The sequence below is a fragment of the Elephas maximus genome, chromosome 2, assembly GCF_024166365.1.
Source record: "Elephas maximus indicus isolate mEleMax1 chromosome 2, mEleMax1 primary haplotype, whole genome shotgun sequence".
Classification (NCBI taxonomy): Eukaryota; Metazoa; Chordata; class Mammalia; order Proboscidea; family Elephantidae; genus Elephas; species Elephas maximus.
The window spans coordinates 161,901,866-161,927,571 of NC_064820.1; the positions used below are offsets into that span (position 1 = coordinate 161,901,866).

Consider the following 25,706-nt stretch of genomic DNA (forward strand, 5'->3'; position numbering starts at 1 on the left):
ACAACCAATTTAAAAATAATGGCCCCAGTTTTGGAGGTTTACTTTGGGGGAAAAAGATCTATTTTAAAAATGACTGGGGTTCTGTAGGTCTGTATCTTGTTTTCAGGCATGGTTCTAAGACTGGTGAATCACTCAGGATATTCCCAGTAGTTGCCATTTTCAGACATCTTGAAAGTCTTAGGAGGAACTTTCCTTAACCCACGTAAAAATACAACAGCATTTTATAAATGGAGTACCCACAAAACATGCTGACTTTGGAAGAGTTCATAATTTAGAATACTTTTATAGACATCCAAAAACCAGGAATCATTGAATAGATACTCTCCATATGAGTGTGGCTGGGAGAACCCAGTTTTTAGGAGAAAAGAGACTCTAAAATCTTTTACACTCTTAATAGTACTGATTTTGGCTCAGGCATGTCTGTCTATCCATCTATCTGTCTGTCTGACCACTTGCCTACCTGCCTGTCTACCTATCCACCTGGTATTCTGGAAAAAGTACTAGAAGGAGAGTGGACACTTGTTTTAATACACTGATGATGAAACCCCTGAAAAAGCAAACCCCACGTTGTAATGAAATCTCAAAAGGCAATGGCTCTGCACAGGTCTGACGGGATTACTAACCAGCCTCCGAATGTCCCGCTCCGACTCCCACTTGATCTTCGAGATGGCTTCCTGGTGGGATTGATGCTCACTTCGAAGGTCCCCTGCCTTGATTTTATCCGCTTGGATCATATTGCTCAGAGCCTCATCCACCTGCTTCTTGGCAGTTTTTAGGTCCGTAATTTCCTGTAAGAGCTTAAGGCGCTCTGCATCAAACAGTTTCCGGGCCTCCTCTCGGGCCTCAATGGTGAGCGCTGTCCTTACTTTGTCACTGCTGCCGTCCCGGAGAGCACACAGAGCCGACTTGAGCCTCTGTATCTCTCCATCGCGCACCTTCACTGTCCTTGACATTTCCTGCTCGTGCTGCTTGATGAGATTTTCCCGCACGGCCTGCAGCTCCTTCATCTTCTCCTCATGGAGCTTGGCTTTCAGTTCCGTCACCAGGACTGTGTGTTTGCGCTGCTCCAGCTCACGAATCCTCTTTGCTTCTTGAGTCTTCTCTCTTTCAAGCTTCGATACCTAAAGGGAAAGAGGGGAAAGGATGAAAAGAAATGAGCCTCAAAGGGAAGGTGTGCTCCCAGGCAGGATTTGCAGCTCAGGCCGCCATGATATGCTTGGAATAACTGTGATCTCTTAGATCCCCATCTCTTTTCAAACTCTAGGCCACTGTGTGCTCAGAGCGAAGAAAACTACAGCCTTAAAGCTGTGAACACAGTGGCAAAGGAGGAAATGCCTAAGGATGTACATATTACTTTGTTCAGGCAAACATTAGATGCTCTGGGGCCTTATTACTCCAGGTGCGGTCTGCAGACAAGCAGCACTGACATCACCCAGGAGCTTGTGAGAAATGCAGAATCTCAGCCACGGCCCAGGCCTAGGAATCAGGATGGGATTTTAACAGGATTCCCCAGGTGATTGGTATATGCATTCAGAGTATCAGAGAAACACTGTTCTAATGGTTTCACCTTGGTGTCCAAAACCAAACTGAACCCATTGCTGTCAAGTCAATTCCGACTCACAGCAACCCTATAGCACGTAGTAGTACTGCCCCATAGGGTTTTCAAGGCTGTAATCTTTCCTGAAGCTTCCCCTTTCCGTCAGCAGCTGAATGTTTAACCATTTTGCCACCAGGGATCCTTTCACCTTGGAATGGAAGAGCTCAAAACATATCACCTGGAAAGCTTTTTTGAACTCACATCCCTAGCTAGATCCAAATTATAAATGTGGGTATCTCAGGGAAGGTCACAGTGTCATAGTGCGGGACAGACTAATAAATTGGTGCCTAGAGTGATATTGTATTCTCAGTGCATTTTGGAAGAGAAGTTGATGCTACAAGAGTGGAGGGCGAAGAATGCTGACAGCTGATAAAGCCTCAACCTTACCTCTCTTGTTATGAGCAACTTAGTTCTAGTCCCACATTTTACACACCTCCCCCTGCCAAAACATATTTTGCAGTTCACTGGGCCCTCTCCTCTTAAAGGAATTTAAAACCATTTGTTGTAGAGTTGATTCCAACTCATGGTAACCCCATGTGTGTCAGAGTAGAACTGTGCTCCATAGGGTTTTTAATGGCTGAGGTTTTGGAAGTAGACTGCCAAGCCTTTCTTCTGAGGTGCCTCTGGGTAAGCTCCAACCTCCAACCTTTTGGTTAGCAGCCAAGCATGTTAACCTGTTTGTACCACTCAGGGACTCCTAAAGGAGGTTAGTGACGGTTGCTATTTCTGTGTGCTCCGTGGAGGTCTCTTTGTACCCATCTCTCACCTTTATACCCCTTTTTCCCCCAACACTCCAAGCAGTTTATAAGGCATTCCTTTTAATCTTTCAGAAATTCTGGTAAAGCCAATCTTTTGTGTTTTGTTTCATTTCCAGTGATAATATAGGAATCCTTGTAGATTAGCAATGGCACTGCCTTTATCTGGCTGTGACTCAGTCTCCGATTCAAGAGGTCAAGGTGGGACTCTGCATTTGTAGCTTGAAAAAGCCTCTCAGTGATCCTGTTCTACTGTCCTCCTCCAAGCTCTTATCTGCTGCCTGTTCTTGCCTCTTATTTCTTTCTGTCTCTCTCTTACACACACACGCACAAGCGCACACACACACACAGTAACTTGGAAAAAGGAAATAATTGAGAAGCCTCAGGAGTAATATCTAGTTGAGTGATATTGAACCTCTGCCCTTTGTAAAACTGGGAAGTTTTACAAAATAATCGTTGAGGGCCTTTCCCATTGAAAAAATTTGTGATTTAACCATCCTATTTTTTATTCAAACTATCCTAATTATAATGTGAAACGTCTGAGATTTACTTACCTTTCGTTGGAACAGTATATTCTAAGCCCACATAACATTTTATGAATATTTTATTTTCTAAAATAATGTTCAGTCCTCGGGTTATGAACGACCAACTTACCTACAACCCGTAGTTACGAATCACCCTCCCACCCTCAAAGCCTATCAGGAAAAAAAACTAACTCGCTGTTTGGCCCGGGCTTCCGACTGGCCACCCTTCTGCGTGCGCAGATGGGCTCCTCTTCTCCTGCGTGCGCAGATGTCCCAGCGGGTCGGTGGAAGGCCACAGGCGGTAGGCGGGCTCCCCCCCACCCCGTGATATGGTCCGCCCAGGCGCGGCCTGCAGCGAACGGAGAGTTCACAGGCATCTTTTCTCCTTCCCCTGTTGCTCGTAAAGGGTGGGCCACACCGTCCGCGTGCTCCAAGCACCCCCAGGGTGCTGCGCTCTAAGTGTTCGCTGAGTACAACAAACAGGTCAGTGCGCGCCGCTGGGCACAGGGCACACAGCCGGGCCTCTGCGGAACCCCTTACCGGCTACCCTCCACTCCATCCCGCAGGGCCCTCTATGCTGTGCAGCCCGGAACCATGATGGCACCTCTCTGGGCTCATGTTTCCCCTACCTTACACTTGTGGGAATTTCAGTGTTGTAGTGGTTCCTGGCCTTTTGGTAGCGGGAGGTGGGGCGGGGGGAGCATTCTTAGATTCCTGATTCATATGTCCATATGGTTTCCAGGGGTCCATGGAGTACTTCGGGTTTCCCTCAGAGTTCTCTTCCCCAACCCTTGGGTCCCAGGCTTGCTCCTAGCACATAGTGAGCTGTGCTTTCTCTCTTGCACCCCTAGTCAGAGGCCTCATGTTGTGTGTAAGATTGACAGCTCAGGTGAGGAGGTGATGGAGGAATGATCCGTCTGGCCCCAGCACCATTCTACTAATGCCCCCAACCCTCCCTGTCTCTGCTGAGCAGCGTTCAAAACCCAGCAGAAATGCCACCTGGTGCTACAACGCAGGTTTGTTAGTTCAGAGACTACAATAAAGTATCTCAAAGGTTTTACAGAGCAGAATCTTCTGACTGTTTTGGGTAATGTTTGCCCTGTAGGTATCTCTTCAGCTGTGGAAAAGGTATATACAATTGATCCTAGTAATAAACTGGCACTACTTTTCAATGAGCATCAAAACATTACTATTATTATTACTATGTTATTATGTTCAAGATGTTTTCGTGTATTTGGAAGTGTTTAATTTTTTTATGCACAGAAAGATACACTATATCCTAAGACAAACATAGGGGACTGTGCTATTTTCTATCATGGCCTGCAGCTCTGTACCTATGTGCCCACAGTTCCCTCTCCCTAAAGTGCGTTTCCCTCAGCTCCACTCTTTGGGATCCTCTCATTCTTTATGGCCCAGCTGAATGTCACCCTCTCCTGTCACACTGCCCCTGATCACGCAGGACAAAGTTCATTTCACCTCCATTTGTCTTCTTAACACACTTTGTTAACACCTCCTAACTGGTCCTTTCTACATGTTTCTTTATGCTAGGCTTTTTGCACATGTCTGTCTGTTTTCATCATCTCTTTTCCTACCCCTGTCCCTGACGGAAAAATTCTTGAAGACCACCTCTGAGCCTTGTTCATCTTTGTATAGCCAGTGGTTCCTAGCACAAGACGTGATAAAGACCCAGAAGACATCCGTGAAGTTAAAGACTGTATACCAATAAGCTTCCTTGGCTAGCTCCCTAACTAGAGGCGAGAATAATACACCCTGTCATACAGTTTCAGAGAACACAGGCTGGGGAAAGTTACTTTAGCTCAACTGATAGGAACTTGGTAGATACTTGGCAAATTGTAATTCACCTTTGAATTCAGTAGGGTATATTTACACTAGGCATTTGGAACAATATCATGACCATGAAGTTTGTCAGGTAACAAGTTATTAAGGGAAATGTTAGCAATTCTTCTTGGAACAATGAAAAACTGAAGCAAAAATGGACAAAGCATAAGAAGTTCTGGGTTTACATTTCAATTTCATCATCTGCTAACTCTAAGAAAGTTGCTTCCCTTCTTAGGATCTCTGAATACACTTAAAAAATATCTGTAATAGGGGTATTTTTAGGATTAAATTAGATAATGCATTGGAAAGTTGCTTAAACTTTGAAGTTCTATGAGATAGAAAGCAATTTTATTACTGGGTATAAGGAGAGATATTAATTGATCTGTAATCACAAGCATAAGATTCTCTGTGGGTAGGTTAGATTGTATTTCTTTTAAATTACAAATACTAATCTTGTGTATAGACTGGAGGGGAGATGGATGAAAAGAAAAAAATATGAAAATGCAGGTGTATGGAAAACATATTCGAGCTCGAAGACAAAAACAAATGCAAACAAACACTAGCTTCTTGTCCATCACTTAAAAGAGCCAACAGAAACCAAAGAAAATGTAAAGGAATGAAATGACATTTGATTTTTTTATGCACATTTATTTTGGTTGTCATGGAACTGGCATTTTTCCCAAGATTTCTAAGTATGACCTTTTTTTAAGCTTAGGAGAAGAATTTCACTATGAAGGAGATACAAAAAATATGGCACGCAGTTTTGGGGAAAAAGAGAGCTGATAAAAATTTTGTAGTGGAATCATTTTTTGAAAATTATTTGTACAGTAGATTGTACCACTAAGGAAATAGATTTTAATATCTTAATTTAGATCTGGAGAATGAATATACAAACAAAAGAAAAGCTATTCCTGAATAATAATGGTAAATATGAATATAATAATGCTTTGCAATAGAGAAAAATTATTTAGGAAAAGAAAGAAGTCAATATTGATTGCTGGAAATGTATTACGGGGAAAAATTTCATCTCAATCATTTAATAGCTAGCATTTATTGAGGGCTTACTACGAGGTGGGCACCTTTCTAAATGCTTTATACCTATCGGTACATTGACCCTTCTCTGCAGCTCTATGATGTAGGTAGTATTCGTAGCATCCCAATTTCAGAAGAGAACACTAAGGAACAGTCTCTGCATAAGTGCAAAGGAAAGAAGGCTGATTAACATAGACAGTGCACTTTGGAGCTGGGTCAGGGCCAGATTGCAACTATCTTTGTTAACTCTGAAGCCTTGAGCAAGCGATTTCGTATCTCTCAGCCTCAATTTTCTTATCTGTAGAACAGGATTCCTCATAGGTTTGTTGGGAAGATTGAATTAGACAATATATTAAAAGTCCTTTGGAAAGGTAGGAACACATTGGAAACCCTGGTGGTGTAGTGGTTAAGTGCTACGGCTGCTTACCAAGAGGTTGGCAGTTTGAATCTGCCAGGTGCTCCTCAGAAACTCAATGGGGCAGTTCTACTCTGTCCTATAAGGTTGTTATGAGTCAGAGTCAACTTGACGGCAGTGGGTTTGGTTTGGTTTATTAATATTTTGATGAATTATATTTTGATGAATATAATTACAGAATTATATTACTGTGGTATAGTGAATTACTTAATATGGCCTGTTAGCCACATATGGTCTTACAACTTCCACACAATGATTGCGTAGGACTATGCAAATAAGGTGTTTGTGGCTCACCAAGGGGATTGGATAACCTGCTAAGAATGCAAATAAGGTGAATGGAACCCTGTAAGGGTGCAGCCATGCAAATAAGGTGTATGGAACCCTAACAAGGGGATTAGTTAGCTTTGTCAACCCACTAGGTCTAAAAAGAGATCTAATTCCAGATCAGAGAGGGTACCTCACTACCATCACGAAGAAAGAAGAGTCAGGAGCAGAGCATGTCCTTTGGACCTGGGTCCCTTCTCTGAGAACCTCCTAGACCCAGGAGACAAAAAGAGCTGTAACACTGGAGAAGGTATGAGATGGTGAGAAGCTGCAGCAAGTGCAACAAATAGAAAAACAGCAGCAGAGAACCAGGAGACCAGCATGAGACAGCACAGTGGTCTTACTAGCCCATGGAGCGAGGCAGCTACAGTGGGTATGCCGACCCACAGAGCAAGAGAGCTGAGTGCCTTCAGGCAGGAGGCTTGCTAGCAGAGTGGGGCGCCTCTGGGCACTTATTGCCAGAGCTAAAGAACTTTGTAAGACTTGTCTGAGCAGGTAAGAGGCCAAGCTGAGGGTTAAGGGGACAAAAGGAGCCTGTCCTGAGGGGGCTGAGAGGAGCCCTGCATGGCCAAGAGAAGCTGAGAGAGCTGTCCTGTACTACAGAAGGGAGACTTTGCCTACATGCTTCCCGATTCTGGTCCCAAGTTGTAGCCTGTTGATCCTGATCATGAATTGTAACCTGTATAATCCCCTTAACTGTGAGTACGGCCTGACTTCTGTGTAGCCATTGCAACAAATTATCGAACCTAGCAGAGTAGAGAGTGCCATGGGAAGGAAAGCTGGTGTCAGAATTGGTAAAAGGGTTGGAAAGAGGAGGTGTGTCTGACCTCCACCTCATAGGAATCAGCTTAGGGCTGATGTTGATGATGATTCCTCTTTCTCCACCTTGTGAAGTTAGATGAGGAGGTCTGATAACGCCACTGCACCATTTTTACAATACAGTTATAATATGTATATATTATATACAATATTAGACACATAACTATATAGTTATGTACATGTATATGTATAATGTATATATACATTATATACTATATGTATGTTATATAATTCATGTAACTGTGTAATATAGTAAGTTCTATTAATACAGCTAATATATAAATACCTATATTATACTGGTAAGACTAATACATTATTATTATTGCATTATTAATTTCTAAGATCAAAACAACTATTTTCCTAATAGAAGAGATGTACAGAGATAAAAATGGGTTTCCTCAGTATGTATTGAGTTGCCTGGCTTCAGAGCTATCTAATTATAACTTGGAAAACACTTGGAATACGTGTATGCATAAGGAGAGGGGTGTGGAGTGGGGCAGGGTAAGGAGGGGAGCACTAAACGGGGCTTTAAATAATACAGTTCCAAATTCCCTTCTACCCTAAAGGTTCTAGTCAATAAATAAATAAGAAAAATTAAATTCTACCAGGGAAAGCTTACACTTAAGAGAGAAGGAAGAGAATTCACGATCACCCCACATAGGCCTTGCATGTGTTTTTCTTTTCTGTCCTAATTCTAATCTGGCCCGTGGAAAATACCAGTATAAATTCTGCCAAAATAAAGATGGTGATGCTTTTACGAGACCTCAGAAATCCGGAACCAAAACTTGGGCAACTCAGTCAAAGGCAAGAAGAGGGCTGAGAGGGTGTCAAGGCAAGACAAGCTAACGTAAGGTTTGGCTTGGATTATCTGCCTTGGATGTCCCTGGAGTTCTAAACTCACAGTAAGCCGCAGGGATTTTTATGTGCTCTCAATTCCTCTCAAACAGGACACGTGAAAGAGGAGAAAGCTGCCACTCTAGCAGGGTTGCTTTTAAGGGAAATCTTATACTGCCTGGAGTACTACAAAAGATTTTATTTTTCACATTTCTAATTTCGGCCACATACACCTACTAAAAACAGGTTCTTTGAATGCAGAAAACAATAGCCAATTCCAAATTAGGGCCCTGACCCTGGAAGCTTCAGGAGTGGCCATGTGAGTCTCAAGAAGACTGACTGTCTGAGAGTGCCTGAGAGGCAACAGAGCACAGCACGATAATAAATCCAGCATTATCTGGATCACCACCACATTACAGAAGATGGGAATTTCTATTTGGGCTCCTTTACTTGCTGTGTCACAGGGAGCCAGTGAGTTTAACTGTTTGAACCTCATTTTCTTCCTCAGTAAAATCAAAATAGTAATCAAGCCCTGCCTTTGTCCTGGGCTTGTGTGAATGTGATTTGCCGTCTTAAGTTCTGTTCCAAGAGTGGAAGCCCCTGACTGATTCTCGGGATGAGTCTAGAGTTGATCCCTCCTAGGCTCTGCAACCGAGGACCCCTGTCCTGCTACTACTACCCCTGGTGCCCTGTTCTCTGCTCCTGTCCCTTCATCCCCTGACATGGTTCTTTATTGCTTCCTTATGTCATGGTGCCCATATGGCTCATCACCACTGCAATTGAGCGCTGAGGAACTAGATGGATGGATTTCGCATCTCACAACAATACCTGGTGTGTTCTCACATGCTGAGCAGCCAATCACTGCCTTGCAGTATCCAGAGAACAGACAAACTGAAGAAAATATCACACAGCTTAATGGCTCAGAGTGCTGGTCCAAGAAGAAGATAAATCTGAGTGGGAATCTTTCTTTACCTGAGCCTGGGATTTACCATCTAAATAAGTAAAATAATAATGTAGGATAGTAGAGTCAACCTTAATGACGTGGATGGAGTCAAACTTTTGGGACCTTCATTTGCTGATGTGGCACAACTCAATGAGAAGAAACAGCTTCAAAAATCCATTAATAATCGGAACATGGAATGTACAAAGTATGAATCTAGGAAAATTGGAGGTCTTCAAAAATAAAATGGAACGCATAAAGGTCGATATCCTAGCATTATTGAGCTGAAATAGACTGGTATTGGCCATTTTGAATCAGACAATCATATAGTCTACTATGCTGGGAATGACAAATTGAATAGAAATAAGGTTGCATTCATTGTCAAAAAGAACAGTTCAAGATCTGTCCTGAAGTACAATGCTGTCAGTGGTAGGATAATATCCATACACCTACAAGGAAGACCATTTATTACAATTATTCAAATTTATGCACCAACCACTGATGCCAAAGATGACAAAACTGAAGATTTTTACCAACTTCCGCAGTCTGAAATTGATCAAGCATGCAATCAAGATGCACCAATAGTTATTGGCGTTTGGAATGCAAAGTTGGAAACAAAGAAGAGGGATCTGTAGTTGGAAAATATGGCCTCGGTGATAGAAACTGCGCCAGAGATTGCATGACAGAATTTTGCAAGGCCAACAACCTCTTCATCGCAAGTACCTTTTTTCGGCAACATAAATAGCAACTATACATGTGGACCTCATCAGATGGTGAACACAGGAATCAAATTGACTACAAATATAGTAGGTGGTCAGGAAAGGCTGAGATGGAAGTGTCCTGACAACCATCCCAACATAGGAAGAGCTAGAGAAGTCAGTGGCCTTTCCTAACCAATTCCAACCTGTTTTGCAAGGACCTCAGCTCTTCTGACTCATCCAATGCACTCATTTTACCATCATTTTAGTGATGTGAAAATACAGGCTCAGAAAGGACAAGGCCATAACAGCTCAAAGGTGAGAGCCCAGGTGTCCTTGCTCCAAGTCATACACTTCCTCTCTATCACAGGGCTTCAGTTTCCATCATGCCATCCTCTAGGCCCTTTTCACTGGAATTCAGTCACACTCTACTTAGCAGTGTGTGCATTCCTATCAGGGCCTTGCAAACCTTTTAGATAATTTCTAGCAATCAACTATGTCTTGTATGTTTGTGTCATTTCTCTACATTGGAAATGCAGATATCCTTGGGAGAAGGACTTGGTATGTTCTTACCCTCTGCCCACTGTACATACATATACCACATTTCTCTGCTTGAAATTTACATAAATGTGGAAAGAAAACAAGTCCTGACATTTTCCTTTCCTTTTATCTAGCCCAGGGTTCCAATTTTTTCCAGACTTTCACTTTTTTTTTTTTTTTTTATATCCCTAGGTGTTCCAGTGGTTAAGAGCTTGGCTGCTAACCAAAAGGTCAGCAGTTCAAACCCATCAGCCACTCCTTGGAAATCCTATGAGGCAGTTCACCTCTGTCCTATAGGGTCGCTATGAGTTGGAATCGACTTGATGGCAGTGAGTCTCAGTTTGTTAGATGGTGCACATGGTTAACATGCTAGGCTGCTAATGAAAAGCTTGGCAGTTTAGGTCCACCCAGAGGTACCTTGGAAGAAAGGCCTGGCAATTTGCTTTTGAAAAATCAGCCATGGAAACCCCTATGGAGCACATTTCTACTCTGACACATATGGAGTTGCCAGGAGTCAGAAGGGCTTTATGGCAACTGTGTTTCCCTCCCCCCTCCCCGCCACATTTTTCAAGAAGACAGGTTTTCTGCAAGAGGGAAGAGAAGTTGAAAGACCAGCTCATTGCACCTAGCATGTGACCGTGGATTAGTTACTTTCCGTCACTGAGCCTCAGTTTTCTCATCTGTAAAATGAGGATAACAAAAGCCTATCTCAGAGGGTAGTGATGAGGATAAACTGAGATAACCACATTAAACACTTAACATGCTTGGTACAAACTAATTACTCAAACGAATCCACATATATACACTTGTATGAAGTAAATACTACTATTAACTTATTTGACAGATGAGATAAAGAAAACACAGATGGGTCGGTCTCATAACCTGCACAGTGTCACTCAGGTGCTAAGTGAAAGAACTGAGATTATGCCAGTGTGAGATGCGCTTATTAAAGTGGATGACAGATAGTAAACGTTGAATAAATTGTAGCTATTTATCTTACCAGCCCTAAGCAGTTATGATTCTCCTCTGTACGCAGTGGATGTTCTGTAAATGTTAACTGGATTATTTGTCTTGCTAGAAAAACGAGAAATGCCCCAAAGCCCCAAAGGTTTCCATTCTTTAGCTAATCCATTCTCCAGCAGCTGAACTGTCATTTTATCTTCCTAGCCCCAGAAAAAAAGTGAGAGTGTGAATTCACATCTTGGCATTGTTCATATTCTCTCTCCTAAAACCTGGTCTTTTAAAAACACAATCATAGTTATTCATAATAAAACTGCTTTATGACTTCTTTGCCCTCTAAATTCCCTGTGCTCTTTAGGGGAGGCCGCTGACAGGCAGTGAGGCCTGGCTTTGGCTCCTGTGCTGGGGTGGTAATTAACTGCCAAAGAGAGGGAGAAAGGCAGGGCAGCCAGTAGAGGAGAGAAAGGAGGCAGGCTCGTGTTCAAGACAGGGGGCCAGTCTCCTGTCAGAGGAAGCGGAGCTATGCTTGGCTTGCTGGCTAGACACCAGTGCCAGGTACTGGATAACCAGGCAGCCTTGTCCAAGCTGGAGAGTTACCTATTTTAAAAGGCTGAATGTGTGGACAATTGGCAGTAGCGGGGCTCTCAGAACCACTGCTTCTCTGGAGTCTCCTGAGTTCGCTTACTGTAAATCAGCAACAATTTATGGTTACCACTCTCCAGACAGAAACCCTTCTTCCCTTGAATGTGGTTTGTCATCCTATCATTATCACAGTGAGAGAAGTCTACCTCCCTTGATGTGCTCCAACGCACCAGGGAAAAACTAAAACCAAAGAAATGTTCGTAGACTGCCAGGCCTGGACGGAAACTTAAGAGTGGAGTGTTTGTTGGTATGAAGGCTGGGGACCACCTGGACCAGAATCCCCTGGACTGCTAGCTAGAATTGCACAGCGGGTAGCCTCCCCCACGCCCACACACATGCATCAGAATCCTTGGGCTGTGGGCCCAGAAATCTCCATCTTTAATAAGCTCACCCAGGTTGTTCTCATGCACACTGGTGCTTGAGAGGCACAGATAAGGAGAAACACAGTCATCTGAATTACAGATAGAGAAATTGAGACTCTTAAATTTGCCCCCTGAGGAGAGATAAAGATGAATAATGCCAACGTCTTTTAACGCTCATATAAATGCTTTAAAAAAACAAAACAAAAAAAAAACCAAAAACCAAAAACAAAAAAAAAGCGTTGGCTTCATGGAAACTAAAAAAAATTCCTTTACAATCTGTGCATTGGGTGTCTATTTATTCAGCAGCAAGGCTTAGCTGAGACAGGAGGCAAAAGACTTTGGCAGAGCCAGGCTTTTATTAGTCCTAAAACCAAGAGCAATCAATTTTGGAGGATGTAACATATTAAAATTTAATGGAGATGTCAAGGAATAAGAGGTAATAAAATGGAATAAGAATATTTGTTGGTTTGTGACCTCTAGCTGATTGGTCAAGAAAGTTTTCTTACTATACAACTATTAAGCATCAGGAAATATGATGGTATCTTTCTTGGAAGTACAGGCAGAATGCTCCTTAGAGTTGAGGATGGCGAGACTTCATCTCACATACTTTGGATGTGTTATGAGGAGGGACCAATCCTTGGAGAAGGACATCATGCTTGGTAAAGTAGAAGGTTAGTGAAAAAGAGGAAGACCCTCAATGAGATGGACTGACACACTGGCTACAACAATGGGCTCAAATATAATGATTGTGAGGATGGTGCAGGACCAGGCAGTGTTTTATTCTGTTGTACATAGGGTCTGTCTGAGTTGGAAACGACTCAATGGCACCTAACAACAACAACAGGTATGATGGTGGTGGAGGTGGTGTGTGTGGGGTCACTGCCTCAATTTTTATGCCATTTGGCTTCCTGAACCAGGTTTCCTGGGGAGGTAGGGATTAGTCTGATGAGTATGCTATTGTCATTTTCTGTGTGTCCTGTGCTCAGTTCCCTCCTGCCACACACTAGACAATCTCCACGTGACAGGATTTTTGACCTCTCCATCTATAGCAACTGGCAGTAATCCATTGGGGTGGTCTGGCAGGCAGAGCTGGGCACGCTGCGTGTGAACATGGCCAGAGTCACTCTTGAGGCTGTGGCCTCAGGTAGCCCTCACTCACCTTGGACTTCTCTTGATGCAGCTCAATCTGAATGTCAGTGAGCTTGGTCCTGAGGTCTTCATTGGCAGCTTGAAGGGCGACAATGAGAGCCTCTGGCTTCTCACCCTTGTTTCGCCCTTTCTTGGACATGGTTCCTTTCTAAATGGAGTCTGTTGGTTTGTAATTCCTTTCAAACAGGTGCTGCCATGTTACCGTTTCTTATCCTGGAGTGTGATGTGTCAGCATCTACTGCGTAGTGCTCCTTGGTAAGGTCTCCTCAACTGCTGCCTTGGAAGCCCTGCAAAGAGGCAGAGACAGAGGTTATTGTTTTGGCAACAACTTGGAGTAATGCCAGTTGGTCCATTTACAGCCTGAGCTGCCTGCAATAGCCGTCTTATAAGTGTCTTCCTGTCTTCAGTGTCTCCTGCCCACTTTGCACATGAATTTAGAATTATCTTTCCAAAAGGACAGTCTGATCATATCAACGCCCTGCTTAGAATCCTTCTAGGGTCTATAAGTATATCTTTCACATCTTGGAGTGCTCTTTACACTTGAACTTGCCCACTCTTCCATCCTTATCTCCTCCATGTCACTCACTGATACTCTGGCTATAAGGAACGTTTTTAATTTTCTGATTGGTTCTCTCTTCCCATCAAGACTTTACCTATTCTATTTGTTCTCTCCATCTTCTGCATGGCCCTCTCTTGTGGCCACCTCCCAAAACCATGCCAAACATACAATTCAGTTTGATGAATTTCTACAAATCCTTTGAGTTTCAGCTTAAATATCAATTCTTCCAGGAAACATCCTCTGGGTTATTACCCGTAAAATCCCGTTGCTGTCAAGTCGATTGCAACTCATAGTGACCCTATAGGACAGAGTAGAACTGCCCTATAGGGTTTCCAAGGAGTGGCTGGTGAATTCGAACTGCCGGCCTTTTGGCTAGCAGCCATAGCTCTTCACCACTGTGTCACCATGTCCCTATTGTGAAATTGTGGTCATCTCCCTGAACTTGTAAATTTTGTGAGGGAAGGAATGTTCTTGTTTAAAACTGGCTCTTCAGATTCTATCTTAAGGCCTAGGACATACTAAGCACTCAATTAGTATTTGTCATAGGAGATCACCTATGAGGTCACCTCATGGTACAAATAGCCCCAACTTTAAGAAAACCCAGCATATGAAGATGTGGATAAACTGTGAGAAGTAGAGATTCATTATAAATTGATTGCTAGTTTGATAGACTCACTCATTTATTCATTCATTAAATCAATGTTGTTAGAGTTCCTTCCATGTGCTGTGCTAGGTCCAGTATGTTGAGATTAAAAATCAATAACTCAGAGTTCCAAGGCAAGAAAATTCTCTCTCTCTCTCTCTCCATCACCTATCTGTTAAGTCATTTTAAAGAAATAAACACTAACTGTTTGAAAAATCTAGACAAGGTCTTATCCTGAGTAAAACTCCCCGAAAAAGGTGGCATTGGCCTGGTAAGATAGTAACAGAAAAATTGGTGAAGCGTCCTGGAAGAAGGAAATGGCAAATGCTAGACACAGCAAAGAAAAAGCACAGTGACTATTTTGTGGGAAAAAATGGGGGCTTGATTAATTGTAACCCAGGATAATGTTGATTAGCATTAGTGCTGGAAAGCCTGCCTGAAAATGATGGATCGTTGGAGACCTCAAATGCCAAGCTTAGAATTTTGGGGTATTTTTTTCAGTAAGCAATTGGGAAGCTATTGAGGTTCTTAACAGCTGGATGCCCTAACTGAACATTGTTTTGACAGGATTATTCTGGTGGCAGGATGGAGAGAGAGTGGAGGCAGGGAGATAAGTTAGGAGGATATTGAATTTGTCCAGATGAAGGATGATGAATGCCTAATCAGAATAGTGGCAAGAGGAGAGAAAAAAGAGGGAGCACATGTGTCATGCTTTACAAAGCCTTAAATACTTCTCCACCTTTCTGTCAGTTTGCTGTGCTGTGGTGGCTTACGTGTTGCTATGATGTTGGAAGCTATGCCACCAGTATTTCAAATACCATCAGAGTTACCCATGGTGGACAGGTTTCAGCTGGGCTTCCAGATCAACACAGACTAGAAAGAAAGGCCTAAAGATCTATTTTCAAATATTCACCAATGAAAACCCTATGGATCACAACAGAATATTGTCTAGTACAGTGCTGGAAGATGAGCCCTTAGGTTGGAATGCACTCAAAATACACAGTGGCTGCAACAACAGATGCAAGCATACCAACAATTGTGAAGATGGTGCAGGACTGGGCAATGTTTCGTTCTATCGTACGTGAGTTGAAGCTGACTCAATGGCAACTAACAACAATAAAATACTACACAGGAACAATAAAAAGGATCAGAAAATAATACGAATATTAAACTGTTAAAGTCAGTGGGAAAACATAACAAATACTAGAGAAAGTTTCCAATGCAGCCTTTCAGAAAATGATATTCTGTACATTAAGGTGTTTCAGTCCAGAACTAAGTGGAACTGCTATTGGTCACCCGTATGTTCCAGCAGCTGCTGGTCTCTCAAGGCCCCTTGTATTTCGCCTCCGAGACCATGCTAGGATCCTGGGCTTTGTGCCATTCCCTATGAGCACAGGAGCTATACCCTTTGAAGGGTGTCCCTGAGGGGATGGGGATAGAGAGGTTGAAGAACAGGGAAGGTCTGCCTGTCTACCGCAGTCATGAACAGTCCATCGTATTCCACCCTGTGCTAGATGCTGGCATTGGCCCTCTGCTTGTTTTGCAGATGTTGCAAAATCATTAAAGTAAATACTGAAAGCCTCTAAGAGGACACCTTTGCTTTTAGAATTGAAATGAATTTAAGAAGCTTTTATTGAGCATTTGTGGGACAAACACCACTAGGCACCAACATAAATAAGATGGTACTTAACCACAAGCAGGTATGGGTGAGTAAATTCACATTTGTATGTTTAATGGGTTTTTCTTCCTCTGGTTATCTTTAAATGTTGATGTTCCCCTGGGCTTCCCCAGATGATCTTCTCTGGCCCGACCTGTATGGTTAGAACTCACAGTTTTATATTCGTTGCCTTGACCTGGACACCAAGCTCTAGACTCATATATTCAACGGTTTATTTGCCAGACTATTTGGATATCTGATTGGTACCTCAAACATACACTATCTTTATTTTACTCATCCCCCAAAACCTTATTATCCCCAAACGCTTTCTAATATTAATACATGGCAGCACCACATGCCTGGTTGTTCAAGACCTAAACTTTGAAGTCAGCCTTGCTTCTACTTTATCCCTAGTTTTTCTTGTCTAGTCCACCAGCAAGTCCTGCTTGCTTTACCTAGTAAGTATGACTCTCCTTGGTCAATTTCTGACAAACCTATAATGGGATGTAGTAGTTTGGGAAAAACTTCATAGTCCCTTCATAGATATGTAATCTTCCTGTATGAAGAATGGGATTTTCTAAATTTAGATACGGGAATGGCAGAGGAAAGACCTTGGGCAAAAACCTGGAGCCACAAATTTGCCTGATACATTTAGAGAAGATTATGAAATGGGAGAAGACACTCTCTGTCTTCTCCCAGTTTAATATTCATATTTTTTTCTGATCATTTTTATTGTTCCTGTGTAGTATTTTATTGTTGTTAATTGCCACTCTGTCTCTTTATTGATGGATTTAGTCCATATACATTCAGTGTTATTATAGATACCTATGAGTTTAGTGCTGTTGTCTTGATGTCTTTTTTTGTGTGTTCTTGATAATTTCCTTTTCCCACTGAATTTTTTGTGCTGAGTAGTTCATCTTTATATATTGTCTTTTCCTCTTATTCATTGTTGTTTATTTTGTTTCTGCTGAGTCTCTATTTTTTTCTTGTATTTTATTTTGATGAGCAGGATAGTTAGTCTCCTTTGTGGTTACCTTAACATTTACCTCTATTTTTCTAAATTTAAATCTAACTTTTATTTCTTTATATCACCTTGTCTTCCTATCTGTATGAAAGATGTATGACTGCATTTCTTAGTCCCTTTTTATTGTTTTAATGTTCTCTTCTTTTACATAGTAGCATTGCTATTTCCATGTTTTGAGCTTTTTTTTTTTTTTAACCTTGATTTATTTTTGTGATTTCCATGTCTGGGTTGACCTCTGGTTGTTCTGTCCAGTGATCTAGTCTTGGGTTGATACCTGATATTATTGATCTTCTAACCAAAGAACTCACTTTAGTGTTCCTTGTAGTTTTGGATTGGTTTTTACGAATTCTCTAAAATTCTGTTTATCTGGAAATGTCCTAATTTCACTTTCATATTTGAGAGACAGTTTTGCTGGATATATGATTCTTGGCTGGCAATTTTTTTCCTTCAATGCTTTATATAAGTCATCCCACTGCCTTCTTGCCTGCATGGTTTCTGCCAAGTAGTACAAGCTTATTTTTATTGACTCTCCTTTATAGGTGACTTTTCGTTTATCCCTAGCCACTCTTAAAATTCTCTCTTTATCTTTGGTTTTGGCAAGTTTGATTAAAATATGTCCGGTGACTTTCTTTTAAAATCTACCTTGTGTGGCGTTTGATGAGCATCTTGGATAGATATCTTCTCATCTTTCACGATATCAGGGAAGTTTTCTGCCAACAAATCTTCAACAGTTCTATCTATATGTTCTGTTGTCCCTCCCTGTTCTGGCACTGCAATCACTTGTAGGTTATTTTTCCTGATAGAGTCCCACATGATTCTTAAGGTTTCTTCAGTTTTTTTAAATTCTTTTATCTGATTTTTCTTCAAATACATTGGTGCCAAGTGCTTTATCTTCAAGCTCACCAATTCTGCCTTCCACTTGCTCAATTCTGCTGCTCTGACTTTCTATCGAGTCATCTAATTCTATAATTTTATTGTTAATCTTCTGAATTTCTGATTGCTGTCTCTCTGTGGATTCTTGCTGCTTATTAAATTTTTCATTATGTTCTTGAATAACCATTTTAATTTCTTCAACTCTTTTAACTGTGTGTTCCTTGGCTTGTTCTGTGTATTGCCTGATCTTCTTCCTAATCTCCTTCCTGATATCTTGAAGAGTTCTGTATATTAACCTTTTGAATTCTGCATCTGGTAATTCCAGGAAGGCACCTTCATCCAGAAGCTCCATTGATTCTTTGTTTTGAGAGCTTTTTGAGGCCATCATGTTCTGTTTCTTTATGTGACTTGATATTGACTGTTGTCTCCAAGCCATCAATATGTTATTGTATTAGTTTATTTTATGTTTGCTTACTGTATCCTAGATTCTTGCTTTGTTTTGTTTTCATATGCCCAAATGGGTTGCTTGAATGAGCTAACTTGATTATTTTCACCTTTGGAGCTCTGACATCCTGTCCCTGGATGGCTAGAGTGGTTATCAGGTATATCAGTCTGGGAGTCCATTCACTTTTCTTGTATGAATTCAGCTCAGGTGTCCAGGTAGCTGATCATTGAAGGTGTGGTACAGGCTCTGCCCTACAGTCTTAGAGGGGTAGGGGTGATTGGTGTAGGTACCAGTATCTGGTTGCGGCGGGGGTTATGCTCTGGACAAGGCAGGGGGCAAGAACCATCCTCCGAGTGTCTGTGAGCAATGAATGTCCCTGTTCCCTAGAGCGTACAGATGGGTGGGTTCTGCAGACAGACCTTGCGTACCCAATGTTTTTGATTGTAAGTACTGGGAGGTACCAGTTATCCTTGGGCCCCTGTCTCAGGTGGCTGGGTGACTTGAGTAGAGCCACCAGTCTTTATGCCCCTGATGTAGGTAGTTGAGGACCCTGTTTAATAGGCAAAGCAGTGTCAAATATCAAACACCCACCTCTTCACTGCACAGCTGAAGCAGTTGTAGTCTTCCAACAAGGGCCTAGTCTCCTGAAATACACCCACACAGGACCATGCGGGAGGGAAATGTATTCTAAGTCCATGGACCGTTATGCCTGGACAGGAGCCACTTCTGTCCTGAGCTCCCCGGTTAGTAGAGCTGGCAAATTATCTTTTCCCCCAGTTGTGAATTTATTCCTACTCCAAGGCTGGGCGGGGGGATGGCTCAGGGTGCTTATTACAGCCTATCTCAGTTCCAGGGAAATCAACAGCCACAGAAGCCAGCTTGGCAGCTGGGGACACATTAAAATATATGCAAGTACTTAGCTTTTGCTGAGAGCGCTGTTCTTCTCTGGTTCCAGAGGTGTGAGTAGACTGTGTGGCTGGCTGCTTCTCCCTGAGGAAACTGCGGCCAAATGCTACTACCAGCCTGCCACAGCCTCTCCTGGGAATGGTGCCTGAGGGCTCCTGACGATTCAGGTCTGGCAACTCCTCTCTGCTTCTGAACTGTCTCTCCTTCCCCCTGCTGCTCAGTCCATTTTCCAACTTTGATGTTGAGGGCTCCAGCTTGTCATAAATATAACTGTTTCACTTGTTTTTTCAGGTCTTTTGTAAGAGGGATTGCAGACAGCATCTGGCCATTCAGCCATCTTGGCCATGCCTCCTCATCATGATATTCTTATATCATTATTATCATAGTTATTGTTTTTCCAAAACCTAACTATTCAACTAAAAGTCTGCTTAGATTTTATGGGAGGAAGAAACAATGTATAAGTCTTTGTATGAAAAAGTTGGGCCAGTGAAAGCACAAATATGCTGGAAAGAAGGGATTCATGCTTTGGGGGAAATGGAACCTGCAATGACGGGATCAGTATTCCCAGGAGTCTTGGCTTTGTAGCTAGTTCAGCCCCGAGCTATGAGCTCAATAAAGTTGTTATTAATCTTAGGATTTCCAATAAGGCTGTTGCCCCCAAGTTATGATTTGAAAAGCAGCTGTAATATAAAATAGCTAGAGTTCATATGCATAAACCTAAATGCTTCACTGTTTCTCCATAATTAACATTTGGAAATGCCCACTCTACCTCCACTCTACCTAAGGCTTGTTTGTCTAAGCCCCTCCTTCCGTCCTTTTTTTTCAAATTGGGTGCTTTTGAGTGAGATGCTGTTGGTGTTTAAAATGAATTATTTTGCTAGCCCACTTTATTCCTGGTAACCTGCTAAGAGATATTATCACTTCTTAAACCCTTTTCCATACAGGAAAAATGTCTCAGCGTGCATTCACAAACTTGACACAGCAATTTAATTTAAAGGTGAGGGGCTGCTGTTTAAGGTAGTCCAACTCTTGAGCTCTAGTTTCCCTATGTAAAGGGGTGGCATGGGTATGGGGTCAAAAGGCTCTTAATCCATTACGTATCTGTTAGAATCTGAAATGCTGACTTTTGGCATGGTAACGATTATGCATGTTCAAGATTTGGAAGATGCCAGGATCTATATGGCTTTTTGTTTGTCTCTCCTCTTCCTCCACCTAATTGTCCTCTTTATCATATAATAATAATGATGATGATTATGGAAATTACTATTATTAAAAGTTATTTTAAGTCAACACTTTAAATTATTCATAGAAAAAGAATGTTACAAATGCAATCAAAAAACTACTACTCATGCTTGGTTTGTTTCTTTAGATGTGAGATTTAAAACTGTATTAGAACTACATTACATGAATACAAGAGACATATACTTCTTTCAGGAGGTGGAAAGGTGTGTCAGGAAGGCTTGGTAGAAGTGATGTGTAAGTTGAAATCCAAGGTAGGTAGAATTTATCTACAAGTTGTCTACTATGTAAACCCATGCCTTTGCTCACACAGCTTCCCTTTGTCCTGCTTCCCTTTCCCTTCTTGAATTCCCTTGTGTTCTCTCCTATTTATTCCCTCCTAAAAAATTTTTTTTTTTATTCATCTTTAGGGACTAAATGAAATGTCATCTCATACCACTTTGCTTTACCTTCTTCACCATCCTCTGGGTGGAATAAATTATTCCTTCATCTAGGTTACCATTTTCACTTTGAAGATAGTTCTTATAGCATTCTTCACTTAATTCATTAATTTATTCACCCATCAATTCACAAATATTTATAAAGCATGAGGGAGTGATGTCTGTGCTAAGCAAGAAAGACATGGTTTCCACTCCTCACAGATAAGAAATCAGCAATTTAATACAGGGTGATAATTGCACATTTGTATTGCATGATAGGTGTTAGGAGCCATAGGAGTCTTAGTGGGAGTCATGGATTTAATTGTACCCCACAAAAATATATGTCAACTTGGTTAGGTCAAGATTCCCAGTATTGTGTGGCTGTTCTCCCTAATTTTATGTTAAAGAAGATTAGAGTAGGATTGTAAGACCCTTATCCATGTCACATCCCTGATCCAGTGTAAAGGGAGTTTCCCTGGGGTGTAGCCTGCATTAACTTTTATCTCTCAAGAGATAAAAGAAAGGGAAGTGAGCAGAGAGGGGGGACATCATACCACCAAAGAAGCAGTGCCAACAGAAGAGTGCATCCTTTGGACCTGGGGTTCCTGTACAGAGAAGCTCCTAGTCTAGGAGAAGATTGATGACAAGGACCTTCCTCCAGAGCTGACAGAGAGAGAAAGCCTTCCCCTGGAGGTGACGCTCTGAATTTGGACTTCTGGCCTACTAGACTGTGAGAAAATAAATTCCTCTTTGTTAAAGCCATCCACTTATGGTATTTCTGTTATAGCAGCACTAGATGACTAAGACAGTGGGTCAGGTAACATTCATTGGGAAAAGCAAAAATCTTAAAGACTAGAAGGAATCAGCAGGCAAAGATTTGGGGTGGGAAAGAAGAATGTTCTACGCAGGAGTACTGTATATGAAGGCCTAGAGGTAAAACAGAACATAAAAGATGTCATGGAGATAAATACTGTTGTAGTGAATGGAAAAATGGCAAGACATGAGCTTAGAGAGGTAAGCAGGAGCCAGATGGTAGAAGTTAGAATACTGTGTTAAAGCATGTAGATTTTATTCATATAGCAATATGTAGACACTGAAAGGTTTCAAAAAGGAGAGAGACTTGACCACACTTTGGTTTTAATAAAGGCGCTCTGACAACAGAGGATGGAATGAGCTAAAGGAGAAGGGAAACTTAGGAGGCTGTGGCCATAATGCACTTATATTATTGTCATTCTTTACGTGACTGAGTCCCACTTAAAGGTAAAACCATGTCTTATTCATCTGTCTAATCCTATTACCTGTCACAGGAGCTACCACACAGTAAAAGTTCAATGAATACCTGTTGAATTAACATTAATACAGATCCAAAGAAAATACTGAGATTGAGGAACATATTTCACAGTCTCTAAAAAGATCATTTAAAATAAGATTTATGATGGGAAATTTCTTTTACTTTCTCAAGGGAGCTTGAATAATTGTGTTGATTTCAGACAGAACTAAAGCTTGATGCAACAATAAATTGACTACAAAATAAAATAAGTTTTTATTTAAGCCATATACTGAGATTTCTTAATTCCTAGCTGTTATCCACTATACTCCCAAATTTAATTTCTTCTCAGTACTTCCTCAGCCTTTTTGTATTGTATATTACTGTCTGGATTTAGGAGGCTTTCACAAGGACAACATTAGCAAAGTAAGGCACTACCTGCCGTATATTCTTATTCACATTGTCTGTTCTCTCCTGGGTTCAAAGTGTTTTACAGTTGTTATATGCGAAGTGCTAACTTCATTGGACGTGGGAGAGAAACCACAAACACAGAAGGAAACAATTACCTGTTCAAGATCAGACAGAGCAAGAAACACATAGAGCTCAGGCTTGAAACAGGCTCTTGCTCTGTATGTATGCTGTTATTAAAAATAAACTGGCATGTAAAGGTAAAAGAAAATATCCAAAATCATTAGAAAGAGTGATCTTCATAGAATTAAACTTATAAATGACAACAAACTTTTCTATTTTATGTATAAGTAAAACATACGTCCTGTTCTGTTGTTGGTGACTGTTTTCAAAGACTGAATTTAAAAATAAATAAATAAATAAATACTCAACTATTATAAGGCACCTTTGCAAAGTGTCAAACATGAGCAGAAATTTCTATATATAGGAGTAATGCGTACCTGGTTTTTAAAAATGGCAAAACTTCAGTATAAACATTTACACTGATTACTGTTACTTAAGTAAAAGTACATAAAGTTTGAATAAAACAGTTTTGGGTATATTATTTGGTTCTGTTATAAAGAACTGTATATAATTTTTCATACTCTATTGAAGAGAAACTGGCTGACAGTATTTTCCCTCTATGACAATACAGTGTAATGTATACTAAGGAGCCTTGGTGGTGCAATGGTTAAGCCCTCAGCAGCTAACCAAAAGGTTGGTGGTTTGAACTCACCCAGTGGCTCCGTAGGAGAAAGACCTGGTGATCTGCTTCCATAAAGATTACAGCCTAGAAAACCCTATGAAGCAGTTCTACTCTTTCACATGGAGTCGCTAAGAGTCAAAATCGACTTGACGGCACCTAAAAACAATAACAACATAACGTATACAAAATTATAGTGCAATATAGATGAAATAGAGATTTTTTCTTACAAAAAACATTTAGGATCCTGTTCTGAGTTTTGTTCCAGAGGGATGCTTATCTACATTTTTTCAGTTGATGGAATCTTGGAAGCAAAACTGTGAAGTTGATTAATTGAAGGTCATTAACCCTAACATTGGCCATATATTCTATGGGATAATCATATAAAATATCAGATCAAGAACTCTCTCTTCAGCCATAACTGTGCACGAAGGACAAGGTTGCATATACTAAGTGCCAAAGGGGAAGAAATAACACATACACACACAGTGAGAAGAAGAGGATATCATGAGATAAAGAAGCCCTGGTAGTACAATGGCTAAGCAGTTGTCAGTTCTAACCCACCCAGTGGCTCCATGGGAAGAGATCTGACCATTTGCTCCAGTAAAGATTTTATAGCCTAGAAAACCCTGTAGGACAGTTCTACCCTGTCACATGGGGTTGCTATGAGTTGAAATTGACTTAATGGCACCTAACAACAACAACAATCATAAGATGAGGGCAAAGACTATGTCTATCTGGCTTCTTATTGAATCCCAAGGCCAAGTATAATGCCAGGCACAAAGTAGGACCTGAATAAATACTTCTGAATTAATAAATTATTTCACAAAAAAATAAAGCTTTAAGGAATAATTATGGTTAAGATTGAAAGACGAAAGATGAACAGGAGGGATTGAGCAAAGACAGGAAAGTAGGGCCAGTGGAAGGTTAAGTGTGAGTAACAAATGGTAGATCACATTGTCTGGATGGAGGCTTCATGCTGGGGAGCAAATGGACAAACAAAAAAATAAGATGAGGGAAAGATGTGCATTGTCTTAACTGCCTACATAGTGAATCTGCATTTTATTTAATAATTACTGGGAAATTCATAATCATGTTTAAGAAAAGAGATCTGATTCAATTTTTTTTCATTTTTTTTTAAGGAAGGTTAATCTTGCAGTTATATGTGCAGCAAGAAAAAATTAGAGCGGTTGGAAGTCTAGATAGGAATGCATTGTCAATTCCCAGATATAAAAAGGTGATGCCTGGACTAGGATGGAAGGGCAGCAGAGCTTTTTTTTCTTTTCTAAGCTAAAGGAGGAAACCCTGGAGGGGTAGTGGTTAAGTGCTACAGCTGCTAACCAAAGGGTTGGCAGTTCAAATCCACCAGGTGCTCCCTGAAAACTCTATGGGGGCAGTTCTACTCTGTCCTATAGGGTTGCTATGAGTTGGAATTGACTCAATGGCACTGGGTTTGGGTTTTTTAGGGGTTTAAGCTAAAGGAACTCTTATTCTTCTCGCCATCAACTTATCATCATCACTGCAACAGCTTCTCTTTACTCATCATCTAATACATGCTGAATACTACAGACTGCAGCATTTTACATGTATCCTACCATTTCAAACTTAGAACTATGATAGAGATGCAGTTTTTATTCCCTATTTACAGTGGCAGAATTGAGCATATAGGATATCAGTTCTCTTACTAACGCATAGGTAGATATATGTCATAGACTAGGTGTATGTGAATCAGTAGCTTCTTATGGGCTTAAACTACTATGCTTCATTCCAGCTGGTGCAAAGAGCTGCAGAAAGAGACCATATAACGTGCTGATTGTTGACAAGTAGTGAGAGAGAAAAGGAAAGGTCAAAGACAACACCAAGCCTTGTGCATAGGACACTGGAAGACGGTGTGTAGCTTCAATAAACTTGGTAAGAAGAAGGAGTCATGGGTGTGTTCAGAAATAACATGAGCTAATATTTTCAGCCCCTACGTGTCTGTCAGTTTGTCGTACTGTGGGGGCTTACATGTTGCTGTGATGCTGGAAGCTGTGCCATCTGTATTCAGATACCAACAGGGTCACCCATGGCAAACAGATTCCAACTGAGCTTCCC

The 25,706-nt window shown here is 41.2% G+C and overlaps 1 protein-coding gene across 1 annotated transcript in view; it reads right to left on the reverse strand.

Annotated features, from left to right (window-relative positions):
- The window catches only part of JAKMIP2 (janus kinase and microtubule interacting protein 2), a 212,603-nt gene that overhangs the window by 60,951 nt on the left and 125,946 nt on the right, over window positions 1–25,706 (reverse strand). The window contains exons 2-3 of the mRNA XM_049874007.1: window positions 13,441–13,717; window positions 624–1,121 (exon numbers count right to left, since the gene is read on the reverse strand). Of these exons, the coding sequence (XP_049729964.1) occupies window positions 624–1,121; window positions 13,441–13,569 (627 nt within the window). The 5' untranslated portion in view covers window positions 13,570–13,717. The remainder of the gene's footprint in view (window positions 1–623; window positions 1,122–13,440; window positions 13,718–25,706) is intronic.